This window comes from Caloenas nicobarica, chromosome 4, assembly GCF_036013445.1.
Source record: "Caloenas nicobarica isolate bCalNic1 chromosome 4, bCalNic1.hap1, whole genome shotgun sequence".
Taxonomy (NCBI): Eukaryota; Metazoa; Chordata; class Aves; order Columbiformes; family Columbidae; genus Caloenas; species Caloenas nicobarica.
The window spans coordinates 20,600,251-20,617,014 of NC_088248.1; the positions used below are offsets into that span (position 1 = coordinate 20,600,251).

The 16,764-nt window shown below is 38.5% G+C and overlaps 1 protein-coding gene across 9 annotated transcripts in view; it reads right to left on the reverse strand.

The window, feature by feature from the left end:
- INPP4B (inositol polyphosphate-4-phosphatase type II B) overlaps positions 1–16,764 on the reverse strand; it is a 310,888-nt gene that overhangs the window by 191,182 nt on the left and 102,942 nt on the right. For 5 of the 9 annotated variants that reach the window (XM_065633317.1, XM_065633315.1, XM_065633324.1 and 2 more), the window contains 3 exons: positions 14,415–14,499; positions 3,272–3,496; positions 1,375–1,419 (listed from right to left, as the gene is read on the reverse strand). In XM_065633317.1, coding sequence (XP_065489389.1) covers positions 1,375–1,419; positions 3,272–3,496; positions 14,415–14,499 — 355 coding nt within the window. Of the gene's footprint in view, positions 1–1,374; positions 1,420–3,271; positions 3,497–3,963; positions 4,102–7,075; positions 7,142–14,414; positions 14,500–16,764 lie in introns of those variants that run through there. The other 4 variants (XM_065633318.1, XM_065633320.1, XM_065633319.1 and 1 more) reach the window with 4 other exon arrangements.

The following is a 16,764-nucleotide window of genomic DNA, read 5'->3' on the forward strand; positions in this document are numbered from 1 at the left end:
TTGGGGGGTTTCTAAGTTCTCCGAATAGTGGAGATTGATTAATTTTTATATAATACCCTGCTTATGAATGTCTCTTTTTCCTCTCCCTCTCACATACATACATGCTTTTGCAATAGATGTTCTAAAGTGTTTCTATCAGAGCATATCTAACAGATATTGAATAGCACTGAGTACAAGTTTCTCAGTGTACAGATACACAACATGAAATGCAAATCAGCAGGTTACATGAATGCAAAAATCATAAATTGGACAAGTTTTGATAATTTCAGAATGCATGCAGCATATAGCATCAGATATTTCAAAAGATACATTATTTGCAGCTGTGTTATTTTACCATATACAGGAGCTAGGAATAATCAACTAAACCTACCTATTACTCCAATTTCTGTTGTGGAATTATTGTATTTAGTGCTTCAACAGAAAATAATTATTTCACTCTTTCAAAAGCTTCAAATTCAAAGTTTTTGCACTGAAAGAGCAATGACAGAGTTGACAATTTTCCTTCCGAAATGACACAGTTTGGATTGCAAATGTTGTATGCTTTCATCTTTTATTACCAATACATGATCATTCAATTAGCTTGCTTGACTTACTGAGCAGTCTTAATCATGCTGTATACCTCTGAATAGAGAGGGTAGCTTGAGTCAATAGCACATCTCCTGAAACAAAGTTCTCCTATACTATGTAGCAGGAGTGCCAAACTCATTTTCACCGGAGCCACATCAGCCTCGCGTTTGCCTTCAAAGGGCTGAATGTCATTTTAGGACGGCGTAAATGTAACTGCTCCTACAGTTATACAGTCCTAAAATGACGTTCGGCCCTTTAAAGGCAACTGCGAGGCTGATGTGACCCCCAGTGAAAATGAGTTTGACACTCCTACTATATACTATACTAATATATAGTTCTCATATACCAATTACTTATATGAAGTATAAAAGAGAAAATTGGGTGAACACATTGACTCTTCCCTATGAAATAATAATCAACACTTTCATTTAAAAGCTTGTTCTAAAGGTACAGTACTTTTATCTGAATAAAATATCTTTTAAAAACTTCACCTCTTAAATGTCTTACCTCAAATCAGCAATATTTCATAAACGACATCCACAAAGCTATTAGGTAGATTTTCAGCTTGGTAGAGCAGCATAGCATTAGAGAACTCAATAGACCTTTAGCCATTTCAACCAATTCTGAATCTAAAGCCAGCATATCAAAGACATGCACAGGCACATCTCCTACTTAAAGGAACTAGTGTTCTGTTTTTTTAAAAACAGGTAACATCTTGCATTGTATAATACAACATATATATATAAAAACTTTTCACACACACAGGCCATTGCAATTACAAGGAGAAGTCAAAAAATAGTATCTTACCAAGACTGAACTCCAGCTTTGGCTCATTTGCAGTTCTCTGAATACCTTTTAAGGTTAAGAAAAAGAAATATTAGAAACAACCTGATTTCAATGAGCAGCTATTCAATACATAGTAAAAGTTTCACATGCCTCATTCATACCTCTACCTACCTGCCATTGCCATCGGAATAATATTTTATGTTACAGACTCATAGTGAAATGGACCTTTGCATGAAATATGTGCCTAAAAAAAAGACTACTTGTGAAGAAAACTTCTGTCTTTTTAATATAAACTTTCTGTTGCTGGGAAAGGAAACTAAATTTAAAAAAACAAAAACAAACCCACACCACACACACACCACACAAACCACACCACCACACCAACAAACACACACCACAAGCCCACACACAGATTTCATGAATGGGAACCTATAGGATTTTTCAGTTTTAACAACTAAATATGTATCTGTTGGAAAAATATTAAATCTAACAGCTCACTTTTAAATAAGTATGTCATTGCATTAAAAATGGAAACAAAAAACATGGTGTGTGAAAGTATGTAAATCAGGTTAATCAGTAAAACATATCACCATGTGATTGGCCTACACATAAATTGTAAAGCAAGAAAATCAACTTCTTTTTGTTGGAAAATAGCACATTAATTCCTTTGCTCATATACCAAGGACAAAAAGAGCATTTTAAAACCCTCTATTGTGGAATTATGTCCTAGTGCATAATTTACTGCAAATTATGATATTTTCTTACTGTGCAATGATAACGGAGTGAACCATAAAGCTGCAACAGGAGAAACACAGAAAGGATAGTTACATAACACTGAGTTGTTCACCCCCTGCAGGAAGTAATTGGATCACAACTACAGTACCAAGGAACCTTGTAGAAATTAAACTGTCTCCTGTTGACATTTATGTGTTCGCTCCTGTGAGTATTATTAAGTATTTGCCAGTATTGAAGAAATTGGTCAAACGGGAATGACCAAGCTGATACATGAACTGGAATGCAAGATGTTTGTTTGTTGTTTGGTAAAACACAAACATAAAACCCACACACAAATAAGCAAACCACACAACCCACACACAAACACCAAAATATATAGCTGTTCTTGCTCCATGAAAACTTGATGTTGCTGAATAGGTCTAGTTTCACATCGTTCTCATTACCATTGCTAATCATTCAAGTCTATGCAAGAAAAGTTACAGCTTCAATGCTTAGAAAGTCCTTCGTCAGAAAAAAAAAAAAAAAAAATCACAATTTTATTTTTTTTTTAAATGGAGTTATAACAGACTTCCAAGTTGAATTCTAACACTAGCAGAGTCAGCGTATTGGTCTAGAACAACTTTATAAACATGTTGGATACAGACTTGGTCAAGTAACTGGGCAAATGAAATCCAGTGCATAACAATGCAGTGTAGCCCAGGCTTCAGTGCACCAAGTGTGACTCAACATATGGCTACGTGCTTTCAAATCCCCAGAGTGCTTTTATATCACAAAGAACAATTATGTGATACTAATTTAAGTATCGCTAAAACTTTATCTATTTACCAAAGTTATCAGGTTATATTTTAAATGGTAGCCCACATGTTCATATAGAGAAACAAAAGAGGAAAAGAATATTTGTAACCAAACAATTACTAAGTCTTATAAAGAAAACGAATCAGAGAAGAAAAGTTGGAAACACAGTAATCCCACATTTATTCCCCTGAAGGTCATCTGCATCCATCAAAATGTTAGGTAATGATATTTAAAGATTATCTGCATCAGTTTGCTTCCTCTGCAACTGCACTTTGTCAAGCAACAAGTTAAACAGCATTATGTACCTCGTTTGTGACACTACCTGTACTGTTACAGATAGTAGGCCATTTTTATTGCAGCACTCGGTAAGACGAGTATATACACGTACTTGTAAACTGTGGCTCTCCTAGACTGTCTACTTGGGATGAAGGGAGAAACTGTCGTGCTTCATCTGATGATCTCTCCTCTTTGATTTCCATGATCAGCCTCCGGAGCTGCTGAATTTTGTTCCGCAAACCTTCCGAGTTTGCCTCTCCCAGTGCCACAGCCCAAGATTCACAGTCTGGCCTTGATGCAGCTTCAAGGTAAAGATCTGGTTCTCCACTCTGAAACTCTGCACTCAGAAAATATAAATACAGGTTTTAGGAACTCTGATTCAAAAGGAGAATCATGAAAATATTAATGTCATACACACACACACAATTAAAACCACGACACACGCATTTCTCTTCATGGCCACAGAACCATGGGCCCCATCTACCTCTTGAACAAAAGCCCTGTTTTTTCATATTCCGTGCAACTCTAAGTCTATCCACACAGTGGTTCCAAAAGCAATTAACATACTGCTGAACTAGCTGGTAGAACCAAACCAAAATGGGAAATCCTTTTTCGCACAGATCCTGCAGCCAACAGGTAGCTATCAGAGCTGCTACCTTGAACCAGAAACTGATTTAGCAGGGGTAGTAGACATGGTTCTGACAGACGGTGGGATTCACCAGGATGAATGTGTCCACCATTTCTTTTATTAGAGCTCTCCTTTGCGTTCAGCCTCTCTCTCATCCTTGCCAGGACACTGCTCACCAATACATGCAGATAATTTAGCATGACACTGCTCCTCTGAAGATGCAACAGGTGATATGTAGGAGCTTCTGACCTCATTACTATCCGTGTGTTGCTTGCTGTTCTGCCTCAAGTCTAATTGTTCAAAGAAGAAATTTCCTAAGAACAAAAGAAAAAAGGTAGGACAAAAAAAAAGCTGAAGCTCCCATGGAAATGCAGGTAAGTAGCAAGAGTCAATTGTTTGATTAGACTTAGCACAGGAAGAAAAAAAAAAACCACCACCTCTTAGGCATTTACAATTCTGCAATACAGATGGCTTCACAGAGTCACTAATTCAATGTGACACACACTGAGAAGAACAAACTGGGAAAGAAAGAAAAATCAATGTTTCCTTAAAAGAAGTTACCAACTGATTTAGAAACATAAAACTCTACAAAACACCTGTGCTACGGTATTAACAGAGACTGAATTATTTGGTTGGTCATCAAAATATGACCTAAATAAGCCATAGAACACATTACTGGACGGAAGAGAACACTTAAATTTTTTCACACTTAGTACAAAAAATCCAAACAACACAGAAAAGATTTTTCAATGCAAAGCAAACTTAAATTCCCTTTTACTAACTTGAGGACCTAACTCTGGGCACTTACCCACACGTTATTGCAAACCAGTTTGCACTTTGAAAACTGAGCATCTGCCACTTACAATTAACTCTGCCTTTACTGTTATAGGGGGAACAAAAGATGCAAACTTGAAGTCTGGAAGCCTCTTAAAACTGTACTGGCACAAATCCCAGTAGAGGTGGGAAAAGTTTTTTGTCTGGGAGTGGATCTAAAGTCTAAATGTGTGGCTGCAGCTGCTGCTAAGAATGCTGGATAAGGTTTCACAGAGCAGTTTCACAGGACTATAGAATTCACGAGGAAAGACTAGGAAGAAGAGCAGAAAGCCAGGGAACATCTTTCTGGCTTCACAGGCAATTTAAAAAGTGCTAATAAGGGTTTGAACACTTGCCTCCAACCCTGGCTTAGGCAGAAAACAAGGTATTCAGTTCTTGAGACAAGAACATTCAATATCTGAGGGAGCTGCAGACGTTCATCAGATCCTTGTTGACACAAAAAAATACATACTTTTCTTGAGTGACTAAACCTGAAAAAGCTGAGCTTTACTGTTTGTCAGAGATGAATTTGGAAACATAGACATTTCAGCTGTAAGCTCTTGTGTGGTCTGCTGCTGCAGCTCAGCAAGGAAGGCAGTAACCTTCAAGCAGATTGGTAATTAGAAGAGCTGATAACTTTTCTGCTGCTCCAGTTAGATCTACAACTGCACAATTGTCTACTCCCTTCTGTCACTGACTCCAATGATTCAGAAGTTTGTTGTTATTTCAGAGTATTTTTGAACCACCAGTGAAAAAAAAGGAAAGGAGGCATGTAGTCAACCAGCATCAATACCAAAATTAACCAGCAGGCATTAAAATTTTAAAAAAAAAAGGGGGGGGGGGGGGGGGGGCAGGCAAAAAACCTGTTTGTATGATTCAGCCTTTAAAAGTACAGCCAATTTTAATAGAAGCAATACAGCAAATACACTTCAGCCAAGGAAAGTGTCAGACAAACAAGCCAACGCTTAACCAAAATACAAATATATCAAGGTGTTCTTTTCTTTTTGCTCTTTATTTTTAAATGTAAATAGGAACAGCGATCTTGCCTTGAAATATCCTACCAGTAGCCAGATAAAAAACATCTGCTTTGGGAGGAAATCAACGTTTTGCAATTGAAATCATGCTATTTATATGTACCTCTTAGCTGTGGAAATCAGACTGCCAAGCACAAAAGGCATAGTGAATCACCCTTAATATGCATGGAACCAGAAAGGGAGAGTGAAATGCAGTAGGAGTGGGCATAATTCACTGTATTATGATCTAACAGGTGCCATTTTGAGATGTGGAAATTCATTCTAAACTATCACTTCAAAACACTACAGTCTGCTATATTTAGATCTTTGGAGTACTCTGACAACCAAGTTAAATTCTGGAAAGCATATGAAATTATCTGGAAAATATTCATCACTGCAAATGCAGAAAGTTTTATTTTGCAGATTGAACAGTTGGTAAGTTATGTATTTCATATACTCTTTCAGTGCATGTAATATATGTAAATAATGTTTATTTACAACAAGTTCACATACTAGAAGAAACAATGTCCAAAATGCATATGGGCAAAAATGTCTGTTGCAATAAAGGAGCACACAGGTTTATTTGTATAAATAAATTTCATAATCTCTTTCCTTTTCTCTCCAGATTGTCATGTTGGCTCTTATTTTAAATCAGATAAATACTGCAAACATTAACAAGCTCAGAAACTGAATTTCAAGTTTCAGTAGGGAAACAAAACTTAGTTGAAATGAGTCTTTCTGAAAATAAAACTGACAGACTCACAAATGTAATGAAGACCTCAGATGAGTGGCAGATATCAGCAGAATTACATTTGTATTGAAACATCCTAAACGCAGGAGTATTTCATGGATGGATAAAAGCACTTTAGACTTTATAATTAAGGAGTTACTGTAGAAAACACAAATACACAAGCATTCTTTGTTATGCTCTGTTATTGCTAACATGAGTTACCATGAGATAGCTTTGGAAAAAAAAAACAAAAAAACAAAAAAACACACTGACTTGGAGTATGTTTACTATTGACTTCAACAAGATCAGTTCTTTATCTGGTATGCATCCCTAGTTTTACTGTTATAATTTTTGAATAGGAGGACATGTAAGATTTAAGAACATACAACACTAAGAAAATTTCCTGCCTCCTTGGGAATCTGCAATAGCAGCACAGTAAGTTTCATCTTAATGCTGCACATCCCCAGTGGGGTTTCAAGTTCAGTGGCATATGGCCAAGGAAGACGTTCACACAGTTAAACACAATGATTTCCTTTGCAAAACAAACATTCAACTTACTAGCACTAAATTCAAAGCAAAATAGTACATAGTTCTATCTTTATCTCTTTTTCTTCTTGAATTGAAAAAGGTCTACATAGTGGTGTCTTATTTTTGCTTGCATAAACTCAAAACAGAAACAAAAGGAAAGATTTGGAGATCAGACTCTGGGATATTGATGTAAGCCACACTAACCTGATATTGTTCATCCTGACGGTATATTTCTGTGTATATAATCAAAAACAGCACCTAAATCAACACTTCTACAAGTTTTAGTCCTCAGATTTTTCCAAGATATCTCATTTGTTTCCTGGAACCTAGCAGAGAGTTTAAAAGCAAGAGTGACACTACTGTACTACTTACATTTCTACAAGAGCAAATCTAAAAATGTGTGAAGCTAGACATACTCTTCATATTTGCTATTAAACACTAGCATGCAATTGCAAGCAATAACCAGTATCTAAATATTTATTCTCATATCTCCACACTGTTAGTTCAGTTTTGAATTGCCCTGTTGAAAATAAATCAATGGTCACAGCTACCAGCCTCAGTAGGGGTGAAAAGAAAAAAAAAAAAAAAAAAAAAGGCCAAGTATTACTAATTCTAACGGATGGAGTGGTTGCTAAATGTTAGCAATGGCACTCTGTGGGAATGGATTCTGTGGCAGAGCATTCTGCATTTGCTCTGGAGCAGGTGGACATAGCACTCGGGACTACACAAACTCTCATCCACTTGGGCAGTAGTGTTGCTATCACACACTTTGAAGTTTTGCAGTCCAGGAACTGCCAAACTTCCACAGCATATAACCACATTCAAACTTCTCTTGACACACAAAGTGGGCACTAAAGAGAGACATCACTTACATTGACATTACAAAAAGCTACTGCGGCCCAGTGGCCACACTGTTTCAGGCACCTTCTGAACTGGAGGTCCCTCGCTGGCAGGTGCTTAGAGCCCTTCCAGCAGCTTTGCCCACCTTGCTGCTTTTCCATATTTCCATATCAGAGACTCAAATGGAGGCAAAAGCCAAGGAAGCAGACAGCAGAAAGCAAACATGGCTCTTTGCAGAGCCTCTTCTGCCCAGAACTCTGCTCACCAACAACTCTTTTACTGAAGCATGATCACAACAAGACTTTCTCCCACAGAAGGCTGTGTAGGAAGTCATGGTCCCATTGGAATTCTGCAGCTCAAATAAAGAATTAAATCCCCCTGCTCAAACAGGGCTACTGTCGAAAAGGACACAGCACAAAGAGAAGTTGAGATATCCCCAGTGGCACTGGAAAGCCTTTTCTACTCTAACCCAACTGTCTGAAGTCAGAAGTGTATTTTGGTGTTAGCTCCATCATCCTCAAATAACATTTTTTGGCCCCATTATTTTGTAACAGTACTTACATTTCTCATGTTTTTAACTTACACAATAGCAATGGCCTCTTTTTTCTGCAAGTACTTTGATGTTTCAGTTATTTTAAAAATGAAAACAAGTTTCATGTTAAAAATGTCTTAATGATATCCTTCTTAATTTTTAAAGTGTACTTGGTTGTAACTTAAATAATAATCTCTCTGGATTTCTGTGGAACCAGAAATAACAAGTTGAGACACCAAAAAAAAGTGTAGGCAGTTAATAGAGTTTACCCTTGTCTTTCAAAAGACTGTAGTTCAATGGAAAGGCTTTTAAAATACAAAATAAAAGAAACATTTCCAAGTGTAGGGGGAAAACACTTTGGTTTAAAAGCTTTTTCATTTGTTATTAATTTTAGTTTTTTTCATAAGGCAGCTTTATTGTTTTGATTTATTACACATGTAAAAGTGACAGGAAAACTGATACTCTATGGCTTGCTTTACTTTCATTAATGACAGTTATAAGCATAGATCATGTTGAACAGGGTAAAAAATAAATTACTGTCAGGATTTAAATAAAAACACATACAAAGCACAATGACAATCTCTCCTTTTCTAGAGAATCACTTTTTTTCCTCCTATGCCAACATGCAACGTAAGAGAGTTCAAAAAGGTTAAAGGTTGCTTCTCTCTTTTCACATACACTAGCAAAAAGTAATTCTTAGTTGCTACCTCAGCAGTGGAAAATGGTTGAGAGTATCAATGAGCCACTGTCACTCTAAAATGTAAAGCACCATCACAGCTAACCACCGTGTGCTGTAACAAAAGTAGAATGGAAGCTTTGATACGTAAATTATATCCGCAGGATATTTCTAATACAGACATCAGAGGCTTTTAATTCACAAAGCTGACTGAATTCTATATGCTGATGCATTTCATGTTCAAATTAGTAGTGATGAAATCATCCTATGGTTACTCATGATGCTATGTTAATCTTCCTTTGGAAGTCACATTTTCAATCAAAGATAAAGAATTTAATTAAAAATTTTATGTCCCGTGTTCTTTTTTTTTTTCTTCTCTTGCAGTGCTGGCATAAACTTGCATAACTTGCCATTATAATCTCCATTTAAGTCCCCACAGAAGCTCAGAGAGAGCCTGAGGTATTTGCAATTAATATAGTGTGATAGCCCAGGTTGACTACCGCAGTATATCACATTGTTTCACTTAATACCTGCAGGCTTTCACACGCGCCACACTGCTTCTCCCCTTTCATTAAATAAAAGGCCACACCTATGCTGGAAGCAAGGCAGATCACACAAATATTTGAACACCACAAAGGGATCTCAAGATCACTGAACAGAAATGCTGCAGCATTCTCTGAAAGTACTAACTGCAGCCTTTGAAAAGCAGCAGGCTGCTTTTGTGGAAAGTATATCACATCATTAGCTGGACCACCAGTTTACCTTAAAAAAGGCAGGATTCAGAGATCTTGATTCTCTGCCTAGGTATGCACAAGTAACCTTAGTGTATGCCTCAGTAATTCCACCTCTAAAACAGGGAGTAATACTGACCTGCCTTTTCCAAGCCACCAGTATCGATGGAAACAAAAAACTCCAAGTGGCTTACATGCCACAAACGGCAAAAGGAAATGCTTATCATCTTAAGGGTTTATGCAGTCTTTTTATTTACCTGTTACCCTGCAATACATTTGAGATGACTGACCTTGCATCAAAAGCTCTGTCTTCTTCCTGTGTTCCCTCCATTCCTCCTCATCAGCCCTACCTGGCTGCTGGATTTCTCACCTCCCTAGTTCTCACTAAGGGACCACAAACAGTGATGCAGTCTCAAAGGAATCTCTTAGCCTGAAAACCAGAAAAAAATTTACAAGATTAAGAGAAGGCAGTCCTTGAAAGCTGTCTCTCACACCTGATTCCATTTCATTGTGCCTGTGTCTCTTGGGTTCATCCCCAATTTCGTGTTGTACAATGTCACGTTGGAGGAAAGGAGGCTGGCAGAGTTCGTTGCTCTCGTCCACTGGAGGCTCTATACAACACTGTGGTCAGCTTCGGGGTGCTCTTGGGACAGGTTCAAACATCTAGCCACACACTTCTAATTGCGTTATTCCAGAGAAAAGTAATTGTGACCACATCTTGAAGTGGACAAAATACTTAAAGAAACATGCCTGTCACAAATTAAGTGTCATGCATTGACCTTGGCTGGCTGTCAATCACCCACCCAGCTGCTCCCTCACTCTTCCTCCTCAACAGGGCGGGCGCAGAAATTCTCCCTCCTGGGGTCTCTCTGGGTGCCTGGAGCAGCTCCTGCCCTCCCATTCTCACCCTACTGTTTGCAGGGCTGTTTCTCACACCTTTTCCCTCACTCCTCACTGCCGAGCAACATTTTACCCTTTCTGACATATGTTTTCCCCTCGAGGCATCATCCCACCGTGCAGGGGCCCTCAGCCGTGCCCTGGGGCAGGTCTGCTGGACCTGTCTGGAACCAGCTGTGTCCGGCACAGGGCACCCCAGCTGCTCCTCACCACCAGCACCTGGGCACGTACACCCAGCAGAGTGACCACCCTTAACAGGGCATCCAAGGTCCCCCAGAGATGTATCTATGCTCTGAATAGCTACAATTATATATTTCTGCGTCCACTGAAGCTACCATATCTGCATATATTATAGAATCCTAGAATCATTTCAGCTGGAAGAGACCCTCAGGATCATCAACTCTAGCACTAAACCATGTCCCTGAGAATCTCATCTAAACACCTTTTAAACCCCACTCCAGGGATGATGACTCCATCACTTCCCTGTTCCAATGCCTGACACTCCTTTCCATGAAGAATTTTTTCTAATATCCAATCTCAAGCTCCCCTGGCACAACTTGAGGCCATTTCCTCTTGTCCTATCACTTGCTACTTGGGAGAAGAGACCAACACCCTCCATGCTACAACCTCCTTTCAGGTAGTTGTAGGCAGCGATAAGGTCTCCCCTCAGCCTCCTTTTCTCCAGGCTAAACAGCCCCAGTTCCCTCAGCTGCTCCTCATCAGACTTGCACCCCACGCCTCCCACCAGCTTCATCGCCCTCCTCTGCACTCTCTCCAGCACCTCAATGTCCTTCTTATGAAGAGGGGCCCAAAACTGAACACAGGATTCAAGGTGCAGCCTCACCAGTGCCAAATACAGTGGCACGATCATTTCTCTAGTCCTGCTGGCTGCACTATTCCTGATACAAGCTGCAAGATGCAAGTTTAGATAGTGCAAACATGATGATTATTCCTGAGGAGAATCCATGGCAAGGCAGTTAACATTTAATTGCTCGAATATTTCAGTGCACAGCAGCAGTTTCCAGGTTTAAGATCTGTTTGGACAAAAAGGCTTGACATGCTCTCCTTGTCCGACCTGCTGGGATTTCACACTTGTTTGAACTGACACATTCAACTAGATTCATCTCACACCAGTGTCCAACCTGCTCTGCTAATAGCAACCAGTTCATGTTATGAGGGCATGGAAGTAAATCGGCCACGTGATATTTCACCTAAAAAAAATTCCTTCTGTTTCTTTTCATGGTCTGGTTTCTGAAACATTTTGAGCTAGGGAGCCCTACACTTGAAGGACTGACAGGACTATCCACTGCCACTGCCCAACCTCTTCTGTCCTCCACTCATGTCTCAATGTCCACTCCACCCTGAGGCAATCAGCTCCACAATATCACTTGATACGGCATGCAAATGTCCTTATTTTTCCTTCCATGTTTACTCCACTGCCCTTCATTAGGTTCTCTTCTTAGATAACCCAGCTAGTCTCCATTTCTCACCCTTAATCATATCTCCTAGGATTCAGCCCACCACTCAGAGAAAGATGGAGGCAACAGGCCAAAAGCTCACACCAAAACCCCTCTCATGGTTCCAAGCTGAACCACCAGCAGATTTTCTTCATCTTCCAACCTGCGGGTGAAGCAAATGTTCCTTCTCAGCCAAATCACAAGTTAAATCTGACAGACCAACTCTATCTCCTTTCTTTTGAGTCTCTACTGTGTTCTGGCACAGCTCTCCTCCATCTGTTCCAAAAGGAATTTGACATAATGAGCAGGTACATCCTATCTCCTGCTTCCACCCAAATCCTTTAAAGCCCTAGGTACAAAATTTAGAGCTTTTCTGGGCTCCCAGTGGCCAATGGATATAATCTTGTGATGATGCAGCTTGTTTTTCATGACCAAGGCCCCCATAGATAAAGATCTCTCTTCTTAGTTTCCAAGTTCTTCCTTTTTCTCTCCTTTTATCTTCTCAGTTTTGTTCTCTCATACAGTGTTGTTATTTAACTACTTCTGTAGTAGTATTTTATCTTCGCTTAGTATACAGTATATCACCTTCGTTTGTCTTCGGTTTTGTTCTAATACCTCATAATAGTCTGCTTTCTTTTTCTTTTCCCATGAAACAAATCATCAGCCAGGGTCTTGTCCTTGTTCTCTGGCACAGGAAAATTGCCAAGTTTGAAATCTATTTCTCCTCTACCTGTCTGCCTCTTCCTCTATCTTCTGTTGTATTTCTTCAGTCGCACCCCAGGCATTCATCATCATTTGTTGGCTTTGCATAACTGGAGTTTTCTGTACCGTTTCATCTTTTTAACTTTAATGTGTTTTTAGAGCCTGGTCAGAAGGACACCCTTACCTCTAACCACACCACTGACCTTCAAAGTTTGTTTTAGAAAGTTTGTCTCTCAGACAGCGATTTCTGTTCCTTACTATGCAAGCTTATTTTTTCCTCAACAGATATTCACAGTTTCTTTCTCCACAGGCTGCCCGAAGTGCTCACTCACTACTCTCATTGTTGTCTACTTCCCCAGCTTTTGGACTTAAAACTTGCCACTCTCCTGCCACAGAAATTGTCCTGTTTACAGGCTTCAAAGGTAATTGAAAGAATCCTGACAGCAATTACAACTGTATTCTTGGTTCAGTTCAGCAGCAGTATGTTCAAGCATTGTAAAAAAAAATTACCAGAAAGGAACTGACAACAGTATTTATATCCAAACTGTAACACTACCATCTCATAAAGCTGATTATTCCAATCAATGAATTGGAATCTATAAGGGCATGACTAGAAAAGTCTCAATTCAAGAGTCAATGGTGATCGTTTAGCTGTTACAGTTAGGCAAAGCAAAGCTTCCAAATCTGGCAAGAAGTCCTTTCTTGTACAGTGCCTCGACATTAGACACAAGACGTAAGATTTAATTCCACTGCTGAAGATGCAGGATTTGAGCTTGTCTCCAGAATATTACCCAGAAAAGGGTAAAACCCACAATGAATACATTTTAAATTACTGCCTTCTCAAATGCAATCAAACACTAAGAATCACTTCAGCAGCAGAGGACAAGAGTCAGGATGATTAATGCAACATTTTCCTTGAAGTGGACAGGAGATTTTAGTGAAGAAAAAAAAAAAGTAGGAACTTCTACTAAAAATAAAGCTGGCTATCAAGCCTACAAATGCAGCATAAGCTTTTTCCCCCTGTAGCTAGTTTTACTGGCCTACTAAACTGTTCTCAGACCATTAGAGCTAACAGAAAATGGCAAATTGCTCTAAGGACTTCAAAACCATGCAATGGTATCAGAATAAATCCACATCATAAAAAAATTTCTAACACAATAGCTATTTGAGTTGCTCCTGCAGAGAAAACTCTACGTCAAAATTTTCTCCAAATAAAACTTCTTGAATTTCTAGGAAATAACTACTTTTTTTCTACCATCGTTAACAATTTTGTTCACCAAGAGTTAATCAGAGGTGAGAAAAAAACCAAAAGGCAACCCCTCATTTAATAGGGAGGTTGGCAATTATTAATCCTTCAAGAATAAGATTAATTGGCTGTAAATCAACATAAAACCCATATTATACATAATATCTAATGAACTTGAAGATCAAACCTCTATTCATTGTCAGAGGAAGATGACGACATATGACTTTCACTTGATTTTAGAAAAAGTGAAACAATAGCTTTTAGGAATTTCTTTTGGGGCATGAATTCAGAGACAAGCAGTATTTAGATGTATACATCTAACAGACAAGAGGATATATTTTAGCTAAATTTTTAGTTAGGTTTCAGTGTCTTGGCAGGTTTTGTTATTATTGTTGTTGTCATTTTTGTTGACAGAAAGAAAAATAAAATCATACTGAACATACTGAGCTGTGTCTTACTTACTGAGAACTATTGAAACATCTGTTTTTTTCCTGAACTCCACAACCCAGCAGCGCTCCAGGATTACCACTTCAGAGGCTTCAGAACTCTGTGAACATAAAGAGGACAAAGCATTAGAATATGGAACCTGACTGTGAAGTCCTGTTTGGCTACTCACAACTCAATGTGTAAATATAAAGACAACAATACATAATAATCATTAGGCAGATGGATACAGGCATTTCTTTAATTACTCGCCTGTGCTATCCTACTTCAGCTCAATGAGTTATAATGGGAATAAGCTGTTAGAAAAGACCACACAGGAAAACAGGAACTCAGTAGTTAGTTTTTCCATACTGTAGGTATTCAAAAGTTTTGATGCCATCTCATTCCTAAGCAAATCAGGCAAGCCCAGCTCATTCTAACTCCCATATTTACTAATAAGGCTGAATGAAAAGTCAGATTCTATTCAAAGATTACAATAATTTCAAGTGAGCAAAATAACATGCAATCTTACAGTATGCACTTCTCTTCGATTTTCATTTAAAAGGGATTTCTTTATCATCACTTGAAACTTTGAATGTTGTCTCTGGCTATGCAATTCAAATGACACTAAGCGATACGGATCGATTGCAGAATGCAATATGATACAAATTACCGCTATCATTTTTTTGGAGTGCTCTGCAGAGAAAATGCAAACTCTTCTTCTAGTTTAGTAAGTGTGACTCATTTTTCAGAAGAGTGAAGCTATTAATCACTGCCTCAGAACCAATCTTTTTTCCCTTAAAACTTTCATTATCCATTTTTTATCCCTAACATCTGGCAATAAATAACCCTTAGAACATGCACCCATACACTTCTGCATTGCAGGTTTGCAACGTGAACATCACAGAGCTCATTCTTCTACTTCAGTGAGATTCTGCAGGGACAAATGTAAATTTTTATTTTACCATTCCTTCCTCAGGTACTGCTTTACTCCAAGTGACCCTAAAGATGAAAACTTTTTCGTATTGTAGTCCCATTTTACTACAAGCCTGGACTTCAGTCTCTCAAATTTGACACTTAATGAATGACTTCATTAAAAAGTTTGCAGTTATAACACCTGCCTCATATACACACGTTTTCTTATCTACCTCCTTCTCTGCCATTATACCGTCATTTGGCCTGTCAGATTCAGACTTGAATTGTTTTGCCAAGAGTGTCACATAACTTTTAAATGGGTGGCTTGATCCTGCATTTTCTCACAAAAAGACCCTTTACTTACCTAGGAATGCCATTGTCATTCATGAACAAAAAAGTGAAAATTTAATACAGTAAGACTGCAAGACTTATAGTCAGACTGACAAATATCAAAATGGGTAACATTTCAGAAAGTTTAACAAGGATTTCCTTGAAAAAGTCTGTATTTATTCCCCCCACCTTTTACTTCTTATTAAGCAAATACTCCAAACCAAGTTATCAAAGCACAAATCAGTGATTGGCACTTCAGGACTGGGTTTAGTGGTGGACTTGGCAGTGTTGGGTTCAGTTGGACTCAATGATCTTAAGAGTCTTTTGCAACCTAAATGATTCTATGATTCTGTCAACATCCAAAGGTGACAAAAGGTTAAAATAAAATGGGAGATCAGGGGAAAAGCACACGATGTTGAAATATATCAGAAGTCAAGAGAGAAGGTTTAACAGACTAAGAAAAAGCAAACAGACTTGTCTAGAAACCACTTGTACCTCGACTACTTTGAAATATTATTCAGGCTGAGCTCGTCTAAAAGGGATGTGTTGTCCTGTGGACTGAAGAACAGCTAATGAATTGTATTTAAAAAAAAGGGGGGGGCGGGGCGGGAAGGAGTGCAACAACGCAGTGAGTTTTGGGAGATACACAAGTGCCAGGGACTTTTTTATTTACAGAATCCACCAAATGGAGCATATGTGGTAACCCAGACATGACTTCCAGGTACTATTGGGTGAAGCATTCTTAGAGGTTCTACCAGGGAATGTAAAATACAGAGAAAACAGGCAATAGTAGTTCAAAAATCTAATGCCAGACTAATTAGGAAGAGATCTCTACTGCAGTAATGCTGATAACTACTTTCGTTTTAGATTTTGAAGAAAGTTATCAACACCAATAGAGTATCCCAGATAATCCTTACTTGAAAAGCAGATTAAGGCAGTTGGATTCTTTCAAAAGCTGGCAATCTTTCAGAAAATATATGACCAAAAGAAGGGTTTATTTCAGGAATTAAAAGCCTGGCACAATTTCACACTCAACTGTGAGTACATGAATGACTTCTATCCAGACTCTGCCTCAAAAAATATTCATAGAGCTCTTAACAGCTTTTCCCCTTTTCACCTCTACAGAAAAGGCTTCCTCCACTGA